The sequence below is a fragment of the Lynx rufus genome, unplaced genomic scaffold (genome assembly GCF_022079265.1).
Source record: "Lynx rufus isolate CCGP_SWC_20201006 ecotype Redwood Valley unplaced genomic scaffold, mLynRuf1.p SCAF_16, whole genome shotgun sequence".
Classification (NCBI taxonomy): domain Eukaryota; kingdom Metazoa; phylum Chordata; class Mammalia; order Carnivora; family Felidae; genus Lynx; species Lynx rufus.
Genome location: NW_025814830.1, coordinates 12,928,753 through 12,953,678, shown reverse-complemented (window position 1 = coordinate 12,953,678; position 24,926 = coordinate 12,928,753). Strand labels below are relative to the sequence as shown.

Below are 24,926 nucleotides of genomic sequence, written 5' to 3'. Positions count from 1 at the left end.
TAATGTGGGGAAGGAAACAGAGATCCAGATTCAGGAGGTACAGGGAACCTCCAACAAAATCAACAAAAGCAGATCCACAACAACACACATTGTAATCATATTGGCAAAATATAGTAAGAAAGAAAAAATATTAAAAGCAGCAAGACAAAAGAAGATAGTTAAATAGAAAGGAAACCCCATAAAGCTATCAGTGGATTTTTCAGTAGAAACTTTCCAAGCCAGAAAGGAGTGGCATGACATATTCAAAGTGTTGAATGGATGCAGCCAAGAATACTCTATCCAGAAAAGCTATCATTCAGAATAGGAGAGATAGAGTTTCCCAGACAAACAAAAACTAAAGGAATTCATGACTCCTAAACAAGCCCTGGAAGAAATAAATATTAAAGGGGACTCTGAGTAGAAAGGAAAGACCAAAAATGACAATATGAAGATAGGAAACACAAAAGCAGTAAAAGTGAATGTTTCTATAAAAAATTAGTCAAGGAACTCACAAAATAAAAGTTTGTAAAATATGACTACCATATATCTAAAACATGGGAAGGAGAGGAATAAAGAATGAATTCAAACTTAAATGACCTTCAATGTAATATAGACTGCTACATGCAGAAGACATTATATACAAATCTAATGGTAACCACAAATCAAAAACCACTAATAAATATGTAAAGAATATGTAAAGAAAAAAGAAAACCTAATATATCAGTAAAAAACCCCAGCAAACCATGAAAGACAAGAAAGCACCAGAGAAAATCTTCAGAAACAACCACAAAACAAGGGATAAAATGTCAATACATACATATCTTTCAATAATTACTTTGAATGTAAATGGACTAAATGCTCCAATCAAAAGACACAAGGTGACAGAATGGATTTAAAAAAAAAAAACAAAAAAACAAGACCCATCTATATGCTACCTATAAGAGATTCATTTATTTCTTAATATTTATTTTTGAGAGAGAGAGAGAGCACAAGCGGGGAAGGAGCAGAGAGAGAGGGAGACACAGAATCTGAAGCAGGCTCCAGGTTCTGAGCTGTCATCATAGAGCCTGATGCAGGGCTTGAACCCATGAACTGTGAGATCATGACCTGAGTTGAAATCAGACACTTAATTGACTGAGCCAACCAGATGCCCAGAGACTCATTTTAGACCTAAAGACACTTGCAGATTGGAAATAAGGGGATGGAAAAATATTTATCATGCAAATGGATGTCAAAAGAAAACCAGAGTAGTGATACTTATAATGCAAAAACTAGACTTTAAAACAAAGACTGTAAGACAAAAAAGGATACTATATAACAATAAAGGGGACAATCCAACAAGAAGATATAACAATTGTAAATATTTATGCAGCCAACATGGGAGCACCCAGACATAAAACAGTTAATAACAAATATAAAGGTACTAATTGATAATATTACAATAATAATAGGGGACTCTAACACCCCACTTACATGAATAGACAGATCATCTACACAGAAAATCAACAAGGAAGCAATGGTTCTGCAAGACACATTGGACCAGATGGATTTAACAGATATATTCAGAACATTCCTTTCTAAAAACACCAGAATACACATTCTTTTCTTTTTTAAAAAAGGTTTATTTATTTATTTTGAGAGAAAGAGATGTGGGAGGGGCAGAGAGAGGGAGAGAAAGAGAATCCCACGTAGGTTCTGCACTGTCAGTGTAAAGCCTGATGTAGGGCTCAAACTCATGAACCATGAGATCATGACCTAGGCCAAAACCAAGAGTCAAACGCTTAACCAGCTGAGCCACCCAGGCACCCCTACACATTCTTTCCAACTGCATATGAAATACTCTCCAAATAGATCACATATTAGGACACAAAACAATCCTCAAAAAGATTCAAAAAGATCAAAGTCATACCATCCATCTTTTCTGACCACAGTGCTATGAAACTAGAAGTCTACCACAAGAAAAAAATCTGGAAAGACCACAAATACATGGAAGTCAAATAACATGCTACTAAACAATGAATGGGTCAACCAGGAAATAAAAGAAAAATTAAAAAGCACATGAAAACAAATGAAAATACAAACACAATGGTTCAAAACTTTTGGGATGCAGCAAAAGTGGCTTCTAAGAAAGAAGTTTATAGCAGTAAAGGCCTACTTCAAGAAGCAAGAAAAATCTGAAACAGTCTAAACTTACACTTAAAGGGTCTACCAAAAGAACAACAAATAAAACCTAAACCAGCAGAAGGAAGGAAATTATAAAGATTAGAGCAGAAATAAATGATATAGATACTAAAAAAAACCAGAACATATCAGTGAACCCAAGAGCTAGTTCTTTGCAAAAAATCAGTAAAATTAATAAACCGCTAGCCAGATTTAACAGAAAAAAAAAAGAGAAAGGATCCAAATAAGTAAAATCACAAACAAGAGAGGATAAATAACAACAAACACCATAGAAATACAATTATAAGAGAATATTATGAAAAACTATATGCCGACAAATTGAATAACCTAGAAGAGATGGATAAATCCCTAGAAATGTATAACCTACCAAAGCTGAAACAGGAAGAAATAGAAAATTTGAACAGACCAATTACCATCAATGAAGTTGAATCAGTAATCAAAAAACTCCCAACAAACAAAAGTGCAGGACCACATGACTTCAAAGGTGAATTCTAGCAAACATTTAAAGGAGAATTAATACCTATTCTTCTCAAACTATTCTAAAAACTAGAAGAGAAAGGAAAATTTCCAAATTCATTCTATGGGGCCAGCATGACCCTGATATCAAAACCAGATAAAGACACCAGAAAAACTGAGAACTACAAGCCAATATCTTTGATGAACATAGATACAAAAATCGTCATTAAAAAAATAATTTATCATGATCAAGTGGGATTTATTCCTGGGATGCAACTGTGGTTCAAAATTCTCAAATCAATCAATGTCATACATCACATCAATAAGAGGAAGGATAAGAAACATATGATCATTTCACTAGAGCAGAAAAAACACTTGACAAAGTACAACACCCATTTATGATACAAACCTTCAACAAAGTAGGTTTAGAGGGAACATATCTTAACATAGTAAAGTCCATATACAAAAAATCCACAGCTAATATCATCTTCAATAGGGAAAAATTGAGAACATTTCCCCTAAGGTTAGGAACAAGACAAGGTTATCCACTCTCACCACTTTTATTCAACATGGTACTGGAAGTCCAAGCCACAACAATCAGACAACAAAAGGAAATAAAAGGCATCCAAATCGGTATGGAAAAAGTAAAATTTGCACTATTTGCAGATGATGTCATACTATATAGAAAACCTGAAAGACTGTACAAAAAAATTGCTAGATCTGATCAATGAATTCAGTAAAGTCACAGGATACAAAATCAATCTATAGAAATCTTGCATTTCTATACGTCAATAATGAAGTAGCAAAAAGATAAGTTAAGAAAACAATCCCATTTACAATTGCACAAAAAATAATAAAATACTAGGAATAAATCTAACCAAAAGATAAAAGATCTGCACTCTGAAAACTATAAAATACAAATGAAAGAAAATTAAAATGACAAAAGAAATGCAAAGACATTCCATGCTAATGGACAGGAAGAACAAATACTGTTCAAATGTCTATGCTACCCAGGCACCTGGCTGGCACCGTCCAAACAGCTTATGACTCTTGATCTTGGGGTCATGAATTCAAGCCCCATGTTGGGTGTAGAGATTGTTAAAAAACAATAAATATAAAACATAAATGTCTATTCTACCCAAAGCATCATACACGTTTAATCCAATCCCTATCAAACTACCCCTCAGCATTTTTCACATAACTAGACCAAACAATCCTAAAATTTGTATGGAACCACAAGAGACCCTGAATAGTCAAAAGCAATCTTGAGAAAGAAAAGCAGGGATGCTTACTTGGCTCAGTCATAAGAGCATGCAACTCTTGATCTTGGGGGCATCATGGGTTCAAGCCCCACGCTGGGTGTAGAGATTACTTAAATAAAAACTTACAAATGGGCACCTGGGTGGCTCAGTTGAGTATCTGACTTTGGCTCAGGTCATGATCTCACGGTCTGTGGGTTCGAGCCCCACGTCAGGCTTTGAGCTGAGGGTGTGGGGCCTGCTTGGGATTCTCTCTACCCTTCTCTCTCTGCCTCTCCCCCATTTGCACACACACGCTCTAACTGAATACACTTTAAAAAATTTTAAAAAAAATTAAAAACAAAGAAAAAAGAAAAGAAGAAAAGCTGGAGGTATTACAATTCCAGCCTTCAAGTTATATTACAAAGCTATAGCAGTCAAAACAATATGGTATGGCACAAAAACAGGCATAGATCAATAGAACAGAATAGAAAATCTAGAAATAAACCTACATGGTCAATTAATCTTGGTGACAAAGCAGGAAAGAATATCCAATGGGAAAAAGATAGTCTCCTCAATGAATGGTGCTGGGAAAACTGGACAGCAACATCAAAAGAACAAAAGTGGAACAGTTTTTTACGTTATGTAGAAAAATAAATTCAGAATGGATTAAAGATTGGGCATCCAGGTGGCTCAGTCAGTTAAGTGTCTGGCTTCGGCTCAGGTCACGATCTCACGGTTCGTGAGTTCGAGTCCCACGTCAGGCTCTGTGCTGACAGCTCAGATCCTGAAGCCTGCTTCAGATTCTGTGTCTTCCTCTCTCTGTGCCCCTCCTTAGCTTTCTCTCTCTCTCTCTCTCTCTCTCTCAAAAATAAATAAAACATTAAAAAAAAAAAGAATGGATTAAAGATCTAAATGGGAGACCTGAAAACATAAAATCTTAAAAGACAGCACAGGCACTAATTTCTCTGATATCAGCTGTAGCAATTTTTTTCTCTACAGGTCCCTAAGGCAAAGGAAACAAAAACAAAAATAGACTTGTGCCCCAGCGGTGGAGATATGAAGGCCCTCCCCATACCTCCTGTTGATCTCGTTGGTACTTGCCCTCACTCTCCTCTCCTGGCCCCCATGGAGAAGTTGTAAATCATCCAGAAGGTGAAGCTGGGCTGGGCAGGCCAAACACTACAGTGACATAGCCATCTGCATGAAGGCCATGACTGAGCAGGGTGCTGAGCTGTGCAACAAGGAACACAACCTGCTCTCAGTGTCCTATGAGAACATGGTCAGGGCTGCAGGTCCATGTGGAGGGTCATCTGGAGCAGTGACCAGAAAACTGACACCTCAGACAAGAAGTTGCAGTTGATTAAGGACTACTGGGAGAAAGTGGAGTCTAAACTGAGGTCCATCTGCACCATGGTGCTAGAATTGTTGGATAACTATTTAACAGCCTATGCAACTAATTATAAAAAGTAAGGTCTCCTATCAGAAAATGAAGGGAGATTACTTCAGGTATCTTGCTGAAGTTGCATATGGTGTTTATTGAAAACAAATGATCGATAATTCCCAAGGAGCTTACCAAGAGGCTTTTGATATAAGCAAGAAAGAGATGCAGCCTATACCCAATCCACCTCGGGCTGGCTCTTAACTTTTCTGTATTTTACTTTGAGATATTTACTAACCCAGACCTTTCCTGCACACTGGCTAAAACTGCTTGAGGACACTGCAGAACTTGATACACTGAATGAAGATTCATACAGAGACAACACCCTCATCATGCAGTTGAGGCATGTTAATAGAGACAACCTAACCTTATGGACATCAGACAGTGTAGTAGAAGAATGTGATATGGCAGAAGGGGCAGAAAACTAAAAGCATATAAGGTGTCATCCTTCTTCCCTACAAGAAACCTTTTTACTCATCTCCATTCCTTATTCTATTTGGATTTCCTACAGCAAAGAAACCCATTCATGTGTATGGAATCAACTGTTTATAGTCTTTTCACACTGCAGCTTTGGGAAAACTCCATTCCTTGATTGTGTTTGTCTTGGTGTTCTTGCTGTGCAGTTACTGCTGTAGAAAAGTATTAATAGGTTCATTTCATATAAACATTGATAACATTCAAACACTTATGTAGAGGACTAAAAATGTATTTGGTATTTAAGTAATCCGAACCAGTTCTGCAAGTGACTGTGTTTTATATTACTATGAAGATATGAAGATGCTGGGCGCCTGGGTGGCTCAGTCAGTTAAGCATCCGATTCTTGGTTTCCACTCAGGTAATGATTTCATGGATCGTGAATTTGAGCCCTACGTCAGGCTCTGAACTGACAGTGCAGAGCCTGCCTGAGGTTCTTTCTTTCTCCCTCTCTCTGCTCCTCTCCCACTCTTACTGTCTCTGTCTCTCTCAAAAGAAATATACTTAAAAAAAAAAAAAGAAAATGTAGTTCATTACACTTTATAAGTGTTCTACATAACTTAATTTCTACTTTCCCTCCCTTACTCTCCTTCAGGGGTTTCCTTTCAGTAAGCAACTTTTCCACGCTCTTAATGTACTTGTTTTCGGTAGGAATCCAGAAGTATTAGATTAGACAATCCAGAAGTATTAGTATTAGATTAGTATTTGACATTTCTGTGCTCGGGGTCACAAATTGAAATGCCTCCCTTATCATATATGATGGAGGACTTGTCTAGCTGTGACAACAAGAAGTTTCCTTCAATTTTCATTTGTTGCTGTTTAAGTTGACAACTGCCCAAGAAAAATTCACCTACACCTCCAAAAAAAAAAAAAGCAAAAATAAAAGTATTGGGACTACAGCCACATAAAAAGCTTCTGTACAGCAAAGGAAACTATCAACAGAACTAAAAGGCAACCCATGGAATGTGAAAATATATTTGCAAATGACATATCTGATAAAGGGTTAGTATCTAAAATATATAAAAAACATAAAACTCAATACCCCAAAACCAAATAATCCAATTAAAAAATGGGCAGGAGACTACAATGAAAAGACTACAAAGAAAGATCACCACACACTTGTCAAAATGGCTAAAATCAACAACACAAGAAACCACTGGTGTTGGTGAGGATGTAGAGATAGGAGAACCCTCTTACGCTATTAGTGGGAATGCAAACTGGTGTGGCCACTCTGGAAAACAGTATGGAAGTTCCTCAAAAAATTAAAAATCAAACTGTCCTACAATCCAGCAATTAAACAATTGGGTATTTACCCAAAGAACACAAAAATGCTAATTCAAAGGGATACATGCACCTCTGGGGCACCTGAGTGGCTTAGTCAGTTAAGCATTTGAGTCTTGATCTCAACTCAGGTCTTGATCTCAGGGTCATGAGTTTCAGCCCCGCACTGGTCTCTGCACTGGGTGTGAAGCCTACTTAAAAATAAACAAAAAAACAAAACAAAAAGGAAAGAGATACATGCACCCCTATGTTTATTGCAGCATTGTTTATGATAGCCAAGACATGGCAGCATGTATACACACACACATACGCATGCATATATACGTGTGTGTGTGTATATACATACACACACACACACACACACACACAAACATATATATATATATGCTGGAATGTAATTTAGTTATAAAAAAGAATGAAATCTTGCCATAACATGGATGGTCTAGAAAGTATAATGCTAAGTGAGATAATTCAGTCAGAGAAAGACAAATACCGTATGATTTGTCATATGTGGAATTTAAGGAATAAAATGAGCAAAGAGAAAAAACAAAGAGAGAGAGTGGAAACCAAGAAATAGACTCTTAACTATAGAGAACAAACTGATGGTTACCAGAGGGAAGGTAGGTAGAGGATGGGTAAAATGGGTGATGGGAATTAAGGAGTGCACTTGTCATGATGAGTACCAGGTGATTAAAACAAAAACTTAAAAAAAAAAAAAAAGGATAGTACAGTGAGAATGTCTCATCAGAAACAGATGAATAAAGAGACAGAGTTATAAAAGGAGCTAAATTCTTAAATTAAAAAGTACAATAACCGAAGTGAGAAATTCACTAGACAAGCTTAGAAGATCTGAATTGGCAAAATGAAGAATTAGCAAACTTGTAGACTAAAACAAGATTACACAATCTGAGGACCAAACAGGAGAAAGTATGAAGAAAAATAAACGGAACCTCAGAGAAATGTGGGACATCAAGTACACTATCAAATATATACATCAAGTATACCAATATACACATGGTAAAAGTACTAAAAGGACAAGAAAAAGATAAAGGTATTAAAAAACATGCCAAGAAATAGCTGAACACTATCCAAATTTGATGAAAAATACTCTATGAATCCAAGAAACTAAATGAGCTCCAAGTAAAAACATACACATACACACACACATCCAGGTAAATCATAGCAAAAATGCTGAAGGCCAGAGGCAAAGAGAAAATCTTGAAAGCAAAGTTATACTGGAGTAAGGCAAATGACACCCGCTGGGAACTCCAACCCATATGAACAAATGATGAAAACTAGAATGGGACACCTGGGTAGGATCCAACTCTTGATTTCAGCTCAGGTCATGATCTCACAGTTCATGGGATTGAGTTCTGTGTCAGGCTCTGTGCTGACAGCATGACAGCGTGGACTTGGGATTCTCTCTCTCTCTGCCCCTACCCTGCTCACTCTCTTTCTCTTAAAATAAATAAACATTAAAAAAAAAAGATATAATATGAAATGCATTGGGTTTGTAACATGGATGTAATACACGTAACAATAATAATACAAAAAACAGAAGAGAGAATAGAGCTAGAGTAATGTCTCTATATCTTACTGGAATTTAGCATAAACTTGAAGATTCTTGTAAGTTAAAATGTATATGATGGGCCCTAGAACAAGCACAGAGAAAAATATAGTCAAAAATAATTTAAAAAGTTAAAATTTTATAGTAGAAAACATTTACTTAAGGGAAAAAATAAGCAGTAAAGGAGAAACAAAAAAGACACGAACATAGAAAACATAAATCCAACAATTTTAGTGTTAACATTAGTAGTAAATGGATTAAACAATAATAAAAAAAAAAATGGGGTAGACACTGTCGGACCTGAGCTAAGATCAAGAGTTGGATGCTTAACCAACTGAGCCACCTAGGCGCCCCGGGAACACAGATGTTTATAGCAGCTTTATTCAGAATTACCAAACTTAAAAGAAACCAAAATGTCCTTTAGTAGGTGAATGGATAAATAAACAGTGGTATATTCAGATAATGGAATATCATTCAGCACTAAAAAGAAATGAGCTATCAAGCCATGAAAAGACAGGGAGGAACCTTATAATGCATATTACTAAGTGAAGGAAGCTGATCTGAAAAGGCTATATACTGTATGATTCTAACTATGTGATGTTCTGAAACAGGCAAAACTACTATGGAGACAGTAAAAAGATCATTGATTGCCAGCAGTTGGTGGAGGAGAGAGGAGCAATGAATAGAAAACAGAGGATTTTTAAGTTAGTGAAAATACTCTGTATGATACTATAATGATGAGTACATGCCATTATAAACTTGTCTAATTCCATCAACTGCACAAAATCAAGAGTGAACCCCAATGTAAACTATAGGCTTGGGGAATATAGTTCCACAAATTGTAATAAATGTACCAACCATTCTGGTGGAGAATATTGATAATATTCTGTCATGCAGGCTGTGCATGCATGGGGACAAGGAGTATATGGGAAATCTCTATACTTACAACTTTGCTATGAACCAAAAACTGCTCTTTAAAAACAAATAGAGGTGACTGGGTGGCTCAGTCAGTTAAGTGTCCGACTTTGGCTCAGGTCATGATCTCACAGTTCGTGGGTTTGAGCCCTACATCGGGCTCTGTGCTGACAGCTCAAAGCCTGGAGCCTGCTTCAGACTCTCTGTCTCCCTCTCTCTCTCTCTCAAAAATAAATAAACATAATTTTTTTTAAAAACAGACAAAAATATATAAAAATGATTATGAAGGATTTATCCCAGGAATGCAATATTGGTTTAACACCTGAACGTCAATTAATGAAATACATGGTATCAACGGAATAAAGAACAAAAACCACATGATCATCTCAACAGATGCAGAAAAAGCACTTAACAAAACCCAAAATTTGGGGGCACTTGGGTGGCTCAGTCCATTGAGCGTCGGACTTCGTCTCAGGTCACTATCTCATAGTTCGTGGGTTTGAGCCCTGCATTGGGCTCTGTGCTGATAGTTCAGAGCCAGGAGTCTGCTTCAGATTCTGTCTCTCTCTCTCTCTATCTCTCTCTCTCTCTCTGCTCCTCCCCTGCTTGTGCTCTCTCTCTCAAAAATAAATAAACATTAAAAAAAAAAACCTCCAACATCTTTTCATGATAAAAACACTCAACAAACTAGCAAAAAAGGGAAACTTCCTCAATGCTATATAAAGCATCTACAGAAAATCTACAGCTAACATAATAAATGGTAATAGACTAAATGCTTTCCTGTTAAGGTCAGGAGCAAGACAAGGATGTACACTTTTATTCAACATTGTGATGAATGTTTTAGACAGAGTAATCAGGCAAGAAAACGAAATAAAAGGCATCCAGATTAGATGGAAAAAATAAAACTATTTTCATATGGCATAATTTTGTATATAGAAAATCTAAGGAATCCACTACAATTCTATTAGAACTAATAAACAACTCAGCGAGTTTGCAGGATATAAGATCAACACAAAAACCTCACCTGTATTTCTAGACACTTGTAGAGAACATCCAAAAATGAAATAAAGGGGCATCTGAGTGGTCCAGTCAATTAAGCATCTGACTCTTGATCTCGGCTCAGGTTGTGATTTCATGCTTTGTCATTTCGAGTCCCATATTGGAATTCATGCTGACAGTGGGGAGCCTGCTTGGGATTTTCCCTCTCTCCCTCTCTTTCCCTCTCTCTCTCTCTCTGCCCCTCCACTGCTCATGTGCTTGCACTCTCTCCCTTTGTCTCAAAATAATAAATAAACAAAAAATAAAATTAAGAAAACAATCCCATTTACAATAGCATCAAAAAGAATAAAATACTTAAGGACAAATTTAACAAATACTTGTCAAACTTATATTCTGAAAATTATAAAATATTATTGAAAGACATTTTAAAGACCTAAAAAAAAGAAAAACACCCCATGTGCACGGATTGTAAAACAATATTAGATGACAATACACCTCAAACTGATCTACAAATTCAATGGAGTCCCTATCAAAATACCAGTTGCCTTTTTTTTTTTTTTTTTTTTTTTTACAGAAATGGCAAAGGTGATCCTAATAAAATTCTTATAAAAATGCAAGGGACACAGAACAGTCAAAACAATCATGAAAAAGAAAAAAAAAAAACAAACCTGGAGGACTCAACACTTCCCAATTTCAAACATAATACAAAGCTACAATAATCAAGACAGTTACGGTACTAGCATAAGTATAGACATATGAGATCAATGTGAATAAAGCAGAGATTTCAGAAATGAACCCTCACATTTTAGTGATTTTAGGCAAAGGTGCCAAGACAATTCACTGGGGAAAAGAATAGTCTTTTCAACACGTGTGCTGGAGCAACCAGATTATCTAAATGCAAAACAGTGAAGTTGAATCCCTACCTCATACCAGGTACAAAAATTAACTCCAAGTGAATCAAAGACCTAAAGCTAAGAGTTAAAACTATACAATTTTTAGAAGAAAACATAGGTGTAGGAGCTTCCAGGTTGGTGAATACAGGGAGGTGTGTTTGGAGAGAGGAGGGAAGCTCTATGCTGAAGGAGAGATCTGGCTGAAACGTAAAACAGGGATGAGATGAAAAAGGAAATGGGCAAGATCAAGGAATGCCAACATAACAGAGATTCAACTACAGAATTAAAATACCCAGGAGATGAAAAATATTTTTTAATCGATATTGGAGGGTATAAAGGACAGAGTGTCAATGTGACCATGGACATGAGAACTAAGAAGCTCTCCTAGGATGCAAAGTAAAATAACAAAGAGATGAAAATGTTGAAAGAGGATGACAAATATGGAGGATGGAGAATGGATCTAATCCAAAAACTATACTCAATTTTGTAAGATGATGACAAATATGGAGATGGAGAATGAAGATTTAATCTAAACACTATACTCAATGTATTGTATACACGATACAAAGTAAAACCAAAGGCACAAATGAAAAAGAATTAAAGGAGCTGAAATAAAAATAGAGATATTATGACAATGTTAATGGGTGTTAATTGTAATCTTGAATTAGGCAATGGATTTTTAGATATGACACCAAAAGCATAAGCAACAAAAGGGGGGGAAAATGGACATTAGATAAATATAAAAATTTTGTGCTTTCAAGGCCATCATCAAGAAAGTGAAAAGACAATTCACAGCCTCGACTTGAGCTGTTGGGTAGCCTCAAGTCTGCTCGTCATGTATTCATTCAGGTGAAAGGGCAGCAGTTTCCTGGGGCAAGCTCTTCACTTGACTTCGTTCATGTACTTTAATGATCTGGCAAGACCAGTTGACCTGCATCCCAAAGCAGAGCCCCAAACCCACATAGTCAACCTACAGATGCCAAGCATGATAACAGAAGCAGAAAAGCAGAATAGATATCTAATTAACACATACCTAACTGGAAAAAATTTTCAAAGTACTAGGCTCTCAAAGTAGAGCTCGATTTAGACATTTTTCCTGGTTAACAGTGAGGCTGTAGAGTCTGACATCAAAATTTACTGGCTTCAAAATTTACTAATTGTGTGACCTCAACAATAGCCAAATTTGAGTCTCAGTTTCCTCATCTGTAAAGTGTCATTTTCCTCAACAGGTTGAGGTAAGAACTAAAGGAGACAAAAAATGAGAAGCACTCAGAACTAAGCATGGGACCCAGTAATCATTCAATAAATGTTTTAGGAATATATAATCCCTAAGGAATATAAAGTATAACAAAGATAAGGAAAAACAACAAAAGAGAAAATGCATTTTTCATGAGTTCTAATAAATTAGCATCAAAACATCTTTTCCACTAAATCTAGTAAATGAGCATAAATCTCACAGAGGAAAAAAAAACAAATGAAGATCACACTCCTGAAAAAACATATAAAACAAGTAACAAAAGACCTTGAAATAAATATGGGTTAATTTCTGACTGTATAAAAAGATGAGTCAGTGCTTTAAAATAGTCTACTTTCCTAAGATGTTAACTCTCTTTACATATATATGTTAAAAATGCCATATTAGTAGTAAGGAACAAAGAGATTGAACCTTAAAAAACATAAATTCAAAGTTTGTGTCATGGGACACCTGGGTGGTTTAGTCTGGTTAAGCGTCTGACTCTTGATTTCGGCTCAGGTCATGATCTCACAGCAGTGGGATAGAGCCCAGTGTGGAGCCTGCTTAAGATTCTCTGTTCCTGTCCCTCTGCCCCTCCCTGACTCTCTCTCAGACTCTCTCTCCCTCAAAAAACAAAACAAAAACAAACAAAAAAATCCCACAAATTTTGTGTCATTAAGTTTTATTCCTTTTCCTGTCAAAAAAAAAAAAAAAAAAAAAAAGATGGGTATCCCCATAGCCCTGGCAACAAGATTTAACATCTCCAAAGGTCTTGCTGGTACCACAGCACTTTCCTCTCCATTTTTTTTTTTTAAATTTTTTTTTTTCAACGTTTATTTATTTTTGGGACAGAGAGAGACAGAGCATGAACAGGGGAGGGGCAGAGAGAGAGGGAGACACAGAATCAGAAACAGGCTCCAGGCTCCGAGCCATCAGCCCAGAGCCTGATGCGGGGCTCGAACTCACGGACCGCGAGATCGTGACCTGGCTGAAGTTGGACGCTTAACCGACTGCGCCACCCAGGCGCCCTCCTCTCCATTTTTAAGATACTTATTAGGACAAATCTTTTTTAAAAATGACAAAGTTTACAATAAAGGCATAAAGGCAATTGCATGTCACTTCTGTAGTATATATGATGCTGGCAACTTTTTCTAAAAAATTATTTTTTCCTAAAGTTACACAAATATTAGGGATACCTGGGTGGCTCAGTCAGTCAAATGTGCGACTCTTGATTTTGGCTCAGGTCATGATCTCGTGGTTTGTGAGTTCAAGTCCCAAGTTGGGCTATGCACTGACAGCATGGATACTTCTTGGGGTTCTCTTTCTCTCCCTCTCTCTCTGCTCTCCCCACCTCGTGCTCACTCTCTCTCTCTCTCTCAAAGTAAATAAACTTTAATTAATTGATTAGTTATATTTTTTTAATGCTTATTGTTTTAACGCCCAACCAACTGAGCCATCCAGGTGCCCCAATAAATAAACTTTAAAAAGATTACAGAACAGGGCGCCTGGGTGGCTCAGTTGGTTAAGCATCTGACTTCAACTCAGGTCACGATCTCGCAGTTTGTGGGTTCAAGCCCCGCATCGGGCTCTGTGCTGACAGCTCAGAGCCTGGAGCCTGCTTCGGATTCTGTGTCTCCCTGTCTCTCTCTGCTCTTCCCTTGCTCATGCTCTGTCTCTTTCTGTCTCTCAAAAATAAATGTTAAAAAAATTTTTTTTAAAGATTACACAATTTCTTTATCCATTCATCAGTTGATGGACATTTAGGCTCTTTCCACAATTTGGCTATTGTTGAGAGTGCTGCTATAAACATTGGGGTACAAGTGCCCCTATGCATCAGTACTCCTGTATCCCTTGGGTAAATTCCTAGCAGTGCTATTGCTGGGTCATAGGGTAGGTCTATTTTTAATTTTCTGAGGAACCTCCACACTGCTTTCCAGAGCGGCTGCACCAATTTGCATTCCCACCAACAATGGAATACTATGTGGCAATGAAAAGAATGAAATATGGCCTTTTGTAGCAACGTGGATGGAACTGGAGAGTGTGATGCTAAGTGAAATAAGCCATACAGAGAAAGACAGATACCATATGGTTTCACTCTTATGTGGATCCTGAGAAACTTAACAGAAACCCATGGGGGAGGGGAAGGAAAAAAAAAAAAAAAGAGGTTAGAGTGGGAGAGAGCCAAAGCATAAGAGACTGTTAAAAACTGAGAACAAACTGAGGGTTGATGGGGGGTGGGAGGGAGGGGAGGGTGGGTGATGGGTATTGAGGAGGGCACATTTTGGGATGAGCACTGGGTGTTGTATGGAAACCAATTTGACAATAAATTTCATACACTGAAAAAAAAATAAAGTGTAAATAGTTTAAAACTCAAAAAAAAAAGATTACACAAATATTAAATATTCCTTTAAGAACTTAGAGCATGACACACAACATTTTTTCATATTTCTTCTTGGCTATTTTATATCCTTACTTTTCAAATATATTCTAGACTCAGTTTGAATAGACTTGCCTTATTCTAAGAAAAATATTTAGAATCTTTACTAAGTCTAAAGATTAATTTAAAATTAAATTGGTTTAATAGTGATGGATCTTATCCAAAACATATGCTTTAAAAATGTATTGAAATCCTCTTTTAGGCCACATTAATATTTTAAGTTTTTTTCTCCCATATTTTTTTCCTTATGGTTTTTTTTCTACTTTTACTATCTTCCATTTTATTTATTTTTAGTTTATTTTATTTATTTATTGAGAGAGAGAGAGAGAGAGAGAGAGAGAGAGAGAGAGAGAGAATCCCAAGCAGGATCCACACTGTCAGCATAGAGCCTGATGCAGAGCTCAGACTCACAAACTGTGAGATCATGACCTGAGCTGAAACCAAGTCAGATGCTTAACTGATTGAGCCACCTATGTGCCCCTCTTCCATTTTATTTTTGAGCTGGTTGTGATTTATATATAGAATGCTATTGGTTTTATATAAATTAATTTTGTGTCCATATGAGATTGAGTTCTATTATTTCTCTTCAGCTGCCCACGTCCATAACTGTATCATCTAGATATCATAATTTTGCACACACCTTCCCAATTTGTATCTCACATTTTTTTCTCTTTTTACATGACTAGGCATATAGAATTATAGTAAATAAATGTGGTAGCATGGGGGTTTATGGGTTTGAGCCGCGGATTGGGCTCTGTGCTGTCAGCATGGAGCCTGCTTCTGGTCCTCTGTCCCGTCTCTGTTCGTCCCTGACTTGCTCTCTCTCTCTTTCAAAAATAAATAAAACATTAAAAAAAAACTTAAAAAAATAAAAAATAAATAAAATTCAAGTGGAACCACAGGGGTTCCAAAGTAGCTAAGAAATTTCTAAAAGACTATGAACAACATATGTGTGGTGTGTGGTGGGAGATGGGGAAATCGTTGCCTATGTAACAGGGTTATTTTAAAATTATGGTAATTAAAACAATGTAAACACACCCACACACAGAAGTATAGTACTGGTATAGATGTAGACAAATAGAATAAAGAAAGAGAATAAAGAGCCTAGAAACAATTAAGCATGTACACGATAAAGGTGGCATCACAAAGGAAATATCTATTTAACAACGGTGTTGGAACAACTGGTCTACATGCAAAAATGGTCTGTTTTCTTTTCAAAACAGACTATCTCTATAACCTAACATTATGAAAGCTATCTTAGAATGGGGTGCTTAGGTGGCTCAGTTGGTTGAGCATCCAACTCTTGATTTCATTTCAGGTCATGATCTTACAGTTCATGGGATTGAGCCCCATGTCGGGCTCTGTGCTGACAGCACAGAGCCTGCTTGGAATTCTCTCTCTCCCTCTTTCTCTCTCTTCCCCTCCCCTGCTTGCATGTACTGTCTCTCAAAATAAATAAACTTAAAAAAAAAAAAAAGCTATCTTAGAAAAGACCAACATTGGCAATTCATGAAAGAAAGGACTATTATATACTGATGCTGTATATTGACTGAATTCTTATTGTATATGGCCCATATTTATAATATGCTAAATGTAACTATCCAAATTTAAAGTGTCTATACAACAAAAGATACAAAACAACATAAAAGTGATAGATTAGGCAAAGGTATCTATATAAATCTTAATGCTAAAACAGGCATTCTTAAAATTCCCTAAAATCAAGTAGAAAAAAGACTAATATAAAATGAACAAATAATATGAACAGTCAATTGCATTCCTTCATTCATGAGTGGGCTTCAATCTGTACAGTATCATGGTGTGGTCCTAGAGTCAGGTTGTATGGTTTGAATTCTGGCTTTAATATACACGTCATACATGAAGTTATGCCAACTTCTTAACCTTTGTGCTTTACTTCCTTCCTTGGTAAAAACTAAAATAATAATATCTACTTTACAAGCTTCTGATAATGATTACATGAAATAAGCTATGTAAAGTTTATAGCATAATACACCTGGCACATAATAAAGCTATTATTGTCGTAGAAAAATTTTTCTAGCTGCTTTTCTAGCTGTAGTTTATTCACACATAAATAAAAATTGCCATGGACTAGATTTATATCCGTATTGTAGAATGAATTTGGGACTGCAAGCCCAGGAACAGAGGTAGTCTATTTCTATTTGATAGTCCAAAACATTTGGCTTTCATATCTGACAAGAGCTATTATGAATTTTTTGATAGCTACGAGTATCCCACTTGCACACCACAACTGCTTGATCTCCAGATTTCTACTACATAGACAAAATGCATGTGTGAACTAATTATTTGGAATCTTCTTATAAAAGATGGTCATTACCCACCAATTCAAAATACGCCTAAAAAATGTAACTGCAAATCTGAACAGTCTTTTTCTTTTTGACATTGATATTTTAAAATATTTACTGGCCACCTTCATTTCTTCCAACTGCCTCTTCATGTTCTTCGTGATATTTTCTGTTTTCTTAATTACTGGTTTTTAAGAATTGTTAGTATATTTATGCGGCATTACAAAAGCTGTTCCCTTTTATAAAGGCAAAATAAGCTGTTTGCCTTATTACAGTGTTTAAGGGTTTTACCAAAGAGAAGGATTAATTGTATGAACCCAAACCAGGCATATTCTCTTTTATCTCATTGGCTTCATATGTCAAACTAAAAAGGCAATCAATGAATACAGCCAACATATCCCAAGGCCTTTTCAGGTGGGAAGGACTTCTACAGCTAACAATTATTAACAATACTTATCATTTATGGAGCACTTACTATATGCATTGAACCCTCCCAATATTCCTATGGGGTAAGTATTATTATAATTCCCATTTATAAACAATTAAAGCCAAAGAGATTAAGAAACCTGCCTATAACATGCACTTAGTAAGTTGCTGGGCCAAGATTTGAACCTAAGTCTCCACAGGCCTAGGGAAGCACTCTGCCAACAGGAGAAATAACTGCATGAACCACATGATCACACATCCAAAAGAAGTGTGTTTGTGTGTCTCAGGATGGAAAGTATAAGCTGAGAAAAAGAGGTAGCGAAGTGGATAATATTTAAACCACAGAGGTGTAAGGGATTCTAGAATTGGAAACAAAAAGAATTAAGAGCAAAGGAGAACAAGTCATTTTGCAAGAAGACAAAGAATACTGCATCCTCTGAGTCAATAATAAAAAAAAAATGTGGAAAGCTATAGATAAGAGAACTAGATTTTTCCATAGAATGTTAGTATGTTTTAGCTCAATTTGTAATAATCTCAACTGAAGAAAATATATATGTAGGATCATTTTAAAGATGTGTTCTATTTACTCTTCCAGATAATTTTAGTTTTTAATCTTTGGCCAGGACAGACTTTGAAAAAATCTAAGCTTAAAAGTATAAGAATGATGGTGCCAATGAAAAGCTTTCTCTTTCCTTCCTTCCTTAATAGCTTTTTCCTCATAAACAGTGCAAATTATGGAATAAACTTTGTGTCACAGTTTGATTTTGTTTCTCCCACTCATTTTCAAATTGAACTCAACTTTAATAACTTTGTATGGGCCTGTTTCTGTATAGCCGTATCCCAAATTTTACCTGGTTCTGATCTTCCATCTGTAGTTTTCCTCACCTTAATTTTCATCAATTTAGTTTTTTTCCAATATACTGGTATGTTAAGGTAACCCACTACTACTGCATTGTAAAATAATACAGGAAACAAATAAATGCTTAAAACGTACAAGAGACCTGGTCATATCGTCTTCTTCCTCCAAAAGGTCAGAGTCCTGAGAATGCCAAGCTGAGGGAAGAGAAATAAAGCAAATTTACTTCAGAGCTCCAGACAAAGGACTATAGAAATCTTCAGTACCAGGTGGCTATAATATCATCTATAATGATCCTCAAAGCACTGAGAAATGTTAGTGACCACTAGGCTATAGAGATGCTGAAATGTACATGAAAGACTAATGTAATCATACAGGGTCCAATGGGAATTTATGAAAGGCTAAGTACAGGGTGCCCAATGAATTTATTGACAATATAGCTTTTCCCTAGGAACCTGTTATTTTATTCTTACTAGGAAATTTATTTCAAGTACATACTAATAAATACACAAAGATTAAAAAATTATATAATTTATGAAGCACTGCAAAAAACGTGGGAAAACTTTCATCAGAGACAAGTTATAGGCATTGTGAAACATTCTTATGATGGAAAAAATAAAATGCGATCATGATTCTAATGATATTTTCAAACAATTTAAATTTTAATCTAAAAAACTCATAGAAGAGTGCATATTTGCATTTACTTCTGCCCTCTTCCAAACCCAACCATGATGAAAGTAAAGGAACAAAGGAAGCTGAATTTCACAAGGATAAAGAATATAGACTTCAGCAGATAAGAGATATCAACAAAATTTTGGAAGCTAGAGACAGATGACTGTTATCTAATTAACTAGAGAAAGCTGCAGCTTAAGTGAGGGTGGGGGAAGGGTGGGGAAACCATGGCAGAACCCTTGAAAGGCTTAGGAATGGGGCACTAGGTACTAGGAGTATGGGATGGGAACCAAATGCAGGGATGGGAACAGGAGCAATGTAGAGAAAATAAGGGAATTAAAGTGAAAGTTGTAATGTTGAAAGATGAGGTATCCTCCCTCTCCCCTCTCATCACTTCCTACCCTTATTTGCCTTCCCAAAGCATTTCTGGCTTATACTCCTCAAGCAAAATCTAGGACTTCTTGCTGGGAAAACTGACCAGCCCACCCCCTCACCCCAAAATAGATGCATATCCTGGCATCTGGTCAACCTTCAACCTCTAATAACACCATATTAGAAAGAAGGACTAGGAGAAGTGAGTGGGGGAAGGGTAGGATGAGGAAGACAAGAAAGAGGTTAGGTAGAAAACAGAGATAAATCCCTATCTCCATTGTCAAAAGTCACCAGGAAATATCTAAAACTGAGAAATCAAGCATGAGCTGTATGAGGATGTTATTCAGGAAAGTGGAACTGAACACCAAAATGTTCAAAATGGTTGCTTCTAGGGAGTGGGATCAAGGGATGAGAAAGGATAGAGTAGGAAATTTTGCTTATGGTTATATATTTGACAGCCCTTTACAAAAAAATCTAAATGTAAGAGAGATAGAAATTACATTTAAAATACTTATTTAAAAAAATCAAGTGAATAAATAAAAAACAAATGTCTACCCTGCACAGTCAATTACCACCAATATGAACTTTCTTGTTAGGAGTACTGAATTTCCTAACTCTTTTTACTCTTTCTGCCCCTCAATGTACAGCCTTTCTCTCCTAAACTCTGCTCATCTCTGAACCACCTCACCTCTCCTTTCCATCATCTGGGTTAAACGCTCCACTGTCACACAGCTACTGCTGATGTCTCAAGGTTGAGAAGTCATTCAGGCTTTGCCCACTCAGGGCAGAAGGGTTAAAATAAGCTGCAGATCCAGCAATTCCAGGGTCCACTCTATCTCAGGACTCTACAGCCTCCAGGAGAGGTCTCAGGTCAGAAGGTCTCCTTCCATGATGGATACCTGTCCTCCAGGCTTCCTTTTAGTTATATCACAGATCTGTCTTATCTTTGTGGAGGGAGGACCTGTGGGCTTATGATACAAATCCAATTTACTTGTTTTTTCTCACTAGATCCCTATGGTAACCAGCCTCCAAGATGGCTCCTAATGATCACTGCCTTATGGTATTCATGGTTTTTGTACACCCTTCCCATGCTGAATAGAGTCGATCTGTTTAACCAATAGGATGTTGCAGAAATGACAGTGTGTGACTTCCGAAATTAAGCAATATATGACATTGTGGTTTTTATATTGTACATTTTTGAACCATGCACTTTGAGAGAAGCCAGCCACCATTCCATGAAGACATTCAACCACCGATAGGGAGAGGCTCCTGCCCTCAGCTAACACTAGCTTGCCAGCCACCTAGGAGGCAAATCCTCCACCTCTAATCTAGTCTTCCAAAGACTGCAGCTTTGTCAACATCTTGACTGCGGCTTCATGAAATATCTGAGCCACAGTATCCAGATAAATTGTTCCTCATTCCCCACAGAAAGTGAGACAATAAATATTTCCTGTTGTTTAAGCCACTAAATTTTAAGGTAATTTGTTACACAATAGTAGATAACTAATACAGCCCCAAACAATTAACTTCCTTGCTTATAATTCACATTCATTGGAATCACTGACCAGAGAGGCTGGATCCAGAGACAGCAGAAATCTGGAGGAAAACTCAAAGACTTAGCAACCTAGGTTGAACCAAGTGCTCAGGAGAAACACCAAGACTATAGATAAACAAGGTAAACACTACAGTGATGTTCACATAGTGTCTGCTCTTCAAATATCTTCTGTGAACATAAAGGTGCAGACCCTGTGAAGAGACAAATACAAAGGTGAGTAAAAAAAGACAGCTTTGCAGCAACTCTAGATTCGGAGTAAAAGAGAGCTGCAGCTATTCCATTTCCCATTTATCTTCGCAACTGAGGTAAAAGAGTTGCAATTTAGAATTCCAATACTCTTCATCTGAAATGAGAATTATACTCACATCACAATGATATTGGATGAATAAAATGGCCAAGTTAAGAAATATTATCATCTGCTTTGAGCCTTTAGTAGGTAAAAAGTAAAATAATAATATGCAAGAGAATAATCCTTGCACTGTATAACAGAACAAAATAAAACAGTAACGTTCAATTACAATAATTTTGAGATATCCTAATATCTAATATCCTAATATCCGTCACACAGTTTCTATTTTTTCCCCTGTAGCAATTATCACTAACAAACTATATAATTTATTTATCATACATATTGTCTGTGTACCCCCTCATATAAACTCCATGAAAACAGGGATTTATTTTATCTGTTTTTGCCATTGATGATAGGTGCTCAAAAAAATATGTTCATTAAAATGGTGTCAGGGCGGGGCGCCTGGGTGGCTCAGTCGGTTAAGCGTCCGACTTCAGCCCGGGTCACGATCTCGAGGTCAGTGAGTTCGAGCCCCGCGTCAGGCTCTGGGCTGATGGCTCAGAGCCTGGAGCCTGCTTCTGATTCTGTGTCTCCCTCTCTCTCTGCCCCTCCCCCGTTCATGCTCTGTCTCTCTCTGTCTCAAAAATAAATAAACATTAAAAAAAAATAAAAAAAAAATGGTGTCAGGGCACCTGGGTGGCCCAATCAGTTAAGCGTCCGACTTCAGCTCAGGTCATGATCTCAGGGTTCATGGGTTTGAGCCCCGCATCAGGCTTTGTGCTGACAGCTCAGAGCCTGGAGCCTGCTTTGGTTTCTGTGTCTCCCTCTCTTCTCTTCTCCTCCCGTTTGCTCTCTCTCTAAAATAAATTTAAAAAACATTTAAAAAATTTTTAAATGGTGTAGCCACAGTGTGCCTGGGTGGCTCAGTTAGTTGAGCGGCTGACTTCAGCTCGTCATGATCTCACAGTTCATGGGTCCAAGCCCCGTATCAGGCTCTGTGCTGACAGCTCAGAGCCTGGAGCCTGCTTCAGATTCTATGTCTCCCTCTCTCTCTGCCACACTCTGTCTCTCCCCCCCCTCCCAAAATAAACATTAAAAAAAATTTTTTTTAATGGTGTAGCTACTATGGAAAACAGTATGGCAGTCAAAAAATGAAAAACAGAATTACCATATGATCCTAAAATTCCACTTCTGGGGATGTACCCAAAAAACCTGAAAGCAGGGACTTGTACACCCATGTTTACGGCAGCATTATCTGCAATAGTCAAAAGGTGGAATCAACCAAAGAATGTGCTGACAGATGAATGGATAAACAAAATGTGGTGCATACATACAGTGGAATCTTAGCCTTAAGAAGGAAGGAAATTCTGATACATGCTTTAACATGGATGAATCTTGAGGACATTATGCTAAGTTAAACCAGTCACAAAAAGACAAATACTGTATGATCCAAACTATATCAGGTACTAAGTCAAATTCATATAGACAGAAAGTAGAATAGTCGCTCAGACTGGGGAATCCAAGGAATGGGGAATTATTGTTTAATGGGTATAAAGTCTTGCAAGATGAAGAGTTCTATGGATGGATGGACGGATGGTGATAGTGTTATAGCAATATGAATGTAATGCCATTGAACTCAACATTTAAAAATGATTAAAATGTTAAATGTTTTTAGCTTTATTGAAGTATAATTAATACACAAAAAATTGCACACATTTAACATATACATCCTGGTGAGTTTGGACAAATGCATATATCTAGTACCAATTCCATAACCAAAGTACTAAACATATCTATTACCTCTAAAAATTTCGTGTTCTTTTGTGTTTTGTTTCTGTAAGAATAATTAACATGAAATCTATAGTTTTAACAAAGTTCATAATACTACTGCTTTGTTAATATAGGTTCTATGTTGTACTGATCTCTAGAACTTATTCATCTTGCACAACAGAAACTTTATACCCACAGAACAACAATTCTCCATTTCCCTCTACTCCCAAGCTCTGGCAACCATTTTTCTCTTCTCATGCTTCTTGAATCTGTTTTATATATGGCATACAAACGGAATTATGTAGTACTTGTCCTGCTACTGGCTTATTTCACATAGCGTAATTGTTCTCCAGGTTCATCCATGTGGTCACAAATGGCAGGTTTTCCTTCTTTGGATAATATTCCATTGTATATATATGCCACATTTTCTGTACCTGTTTATCTGTCGATGAATGTTTCCCTATCTTGGCTATTGTAAATAATGCTGCAATTAAAATGGGGGTGCGGATATTAAGGTGGTAAATTTTATGTTATGTTATGTGCTAAGTTATCTCTATTTTATCAAAATTTAAAAATATATATACACATATACACATATATATAAAAACACATATGTACACATTTTTATATATACATACACACACACACACACATATATATATATACACATAAATATGTATTTAACAAATGAACTCTACTAACTTGGGGCATTTAAAGTCAGAAGAAAGTAATACATTAGACAAGAATAACATAGAAATGAGTGGGTAGTTTGGAGTTCAAGTGTTTGAAAATCTTAAGTTGGGATTTTGCTATGTGTGCGTATTACAAATTCAAGGAAAAGAACAGAAACCAAAGCACTGAAGAGGGAAAGGGGAATAAGGTAAATGTGCACAATAAAAAAGTCGCAATAAGTAAAAAACAAATTTATATCAGCAATGCCAATAAATGCAAATGAATTAAACTCACCTATTAAAACAACATTCACACAGGATAAAAGAGTAAAAAGCCCAGCAATATACTCTTTACAAGAGATCTGAAGCATAAAAACATAAAAAGAAGGGGTTGGAAAATGAAATTCCTGGGTAATACAATAACAAAACCTGAAAAGGAATATTATCAGACAAAAGAGAACTTGGACTAAAAGGCATTCACTAGGATAAAGAGACGTGTTTTGTAATGTGGTAGATTAGAATCTTGGTCTCAATTCTTCACACACTCCCTCCCCCCCCCCCCCCACTAATATTCACTCTTCACCATGTAACTTTGCCTTGTGCTCCCATTTTGGGTGTAACTGACATTAAGCTTAGCCATGTGGCTTGCTTTGACTAACGTATTATTAGCATATTTAGGAGCAGAGGTTTTTAAGGGTGTTTGTATGATCTGTCTTGGGCTCTGGTGATTCATAATGAGGAGAACATGTCATGATTAACCACTGTCCTTTTAGCCTGAGCAGCAGAAAGAACACATGTGGAGCAGATCTAAATCCATACTGCAGTCCAGCCAACCCCAGCCTAAGTAAACTCAACACAGAAAACCTGTGACAGGTGACCATGAGAATAAATGCTTGCTG

The 24,926-nt window shown here is 36.7% G+C and overlaps 1 protein-coding gene and 1 pseudogene across 1 annotated transcript in view; one reads left to right on the top strand and one right to left on the bottom strand.

Moving 5' to 3' along the window:
* LOC124511173 (zinc finger protein 568) overlaps positions 1 to 24,527 on the bottom strand; it is a 389,983-nt gene extending 365,456 nt beyond the window's left edge. Inside the window, exons 1-4 of the mRNA XM_047078140.1 lie at positions 24,323 to 24,527; positions 21,308 to 21,488; positions 20,431 to 20,710; positions 18,837 to 18,895 (exon numbers count right to left, since the gene is read on the bottom strand). Of these exons, the coding sequence (XP_046934096.1) occupies positions 18,837 to 18,895; positions 20,431 to 20,446 (75 nt within the window). The 5' untranslated portion in view covers positions 20,447 to 20,710; positions 21,308 to 21,488; positions 24,323 to 24,527. The remainder of the gene's footprint in view (positions 1 to 18,836; positions 18,896 to 20,430; positions 20,711 to 21,307; positions 21,489 to 24,322) is intronic.
* Positions 4,983 to 5,723, top strand: LOC124511188 (14-3-3 protein theta-like; annotated as a pseudogene).
* Positions 24,528 to 24,926: the final 399 nt, after the last annotated feature.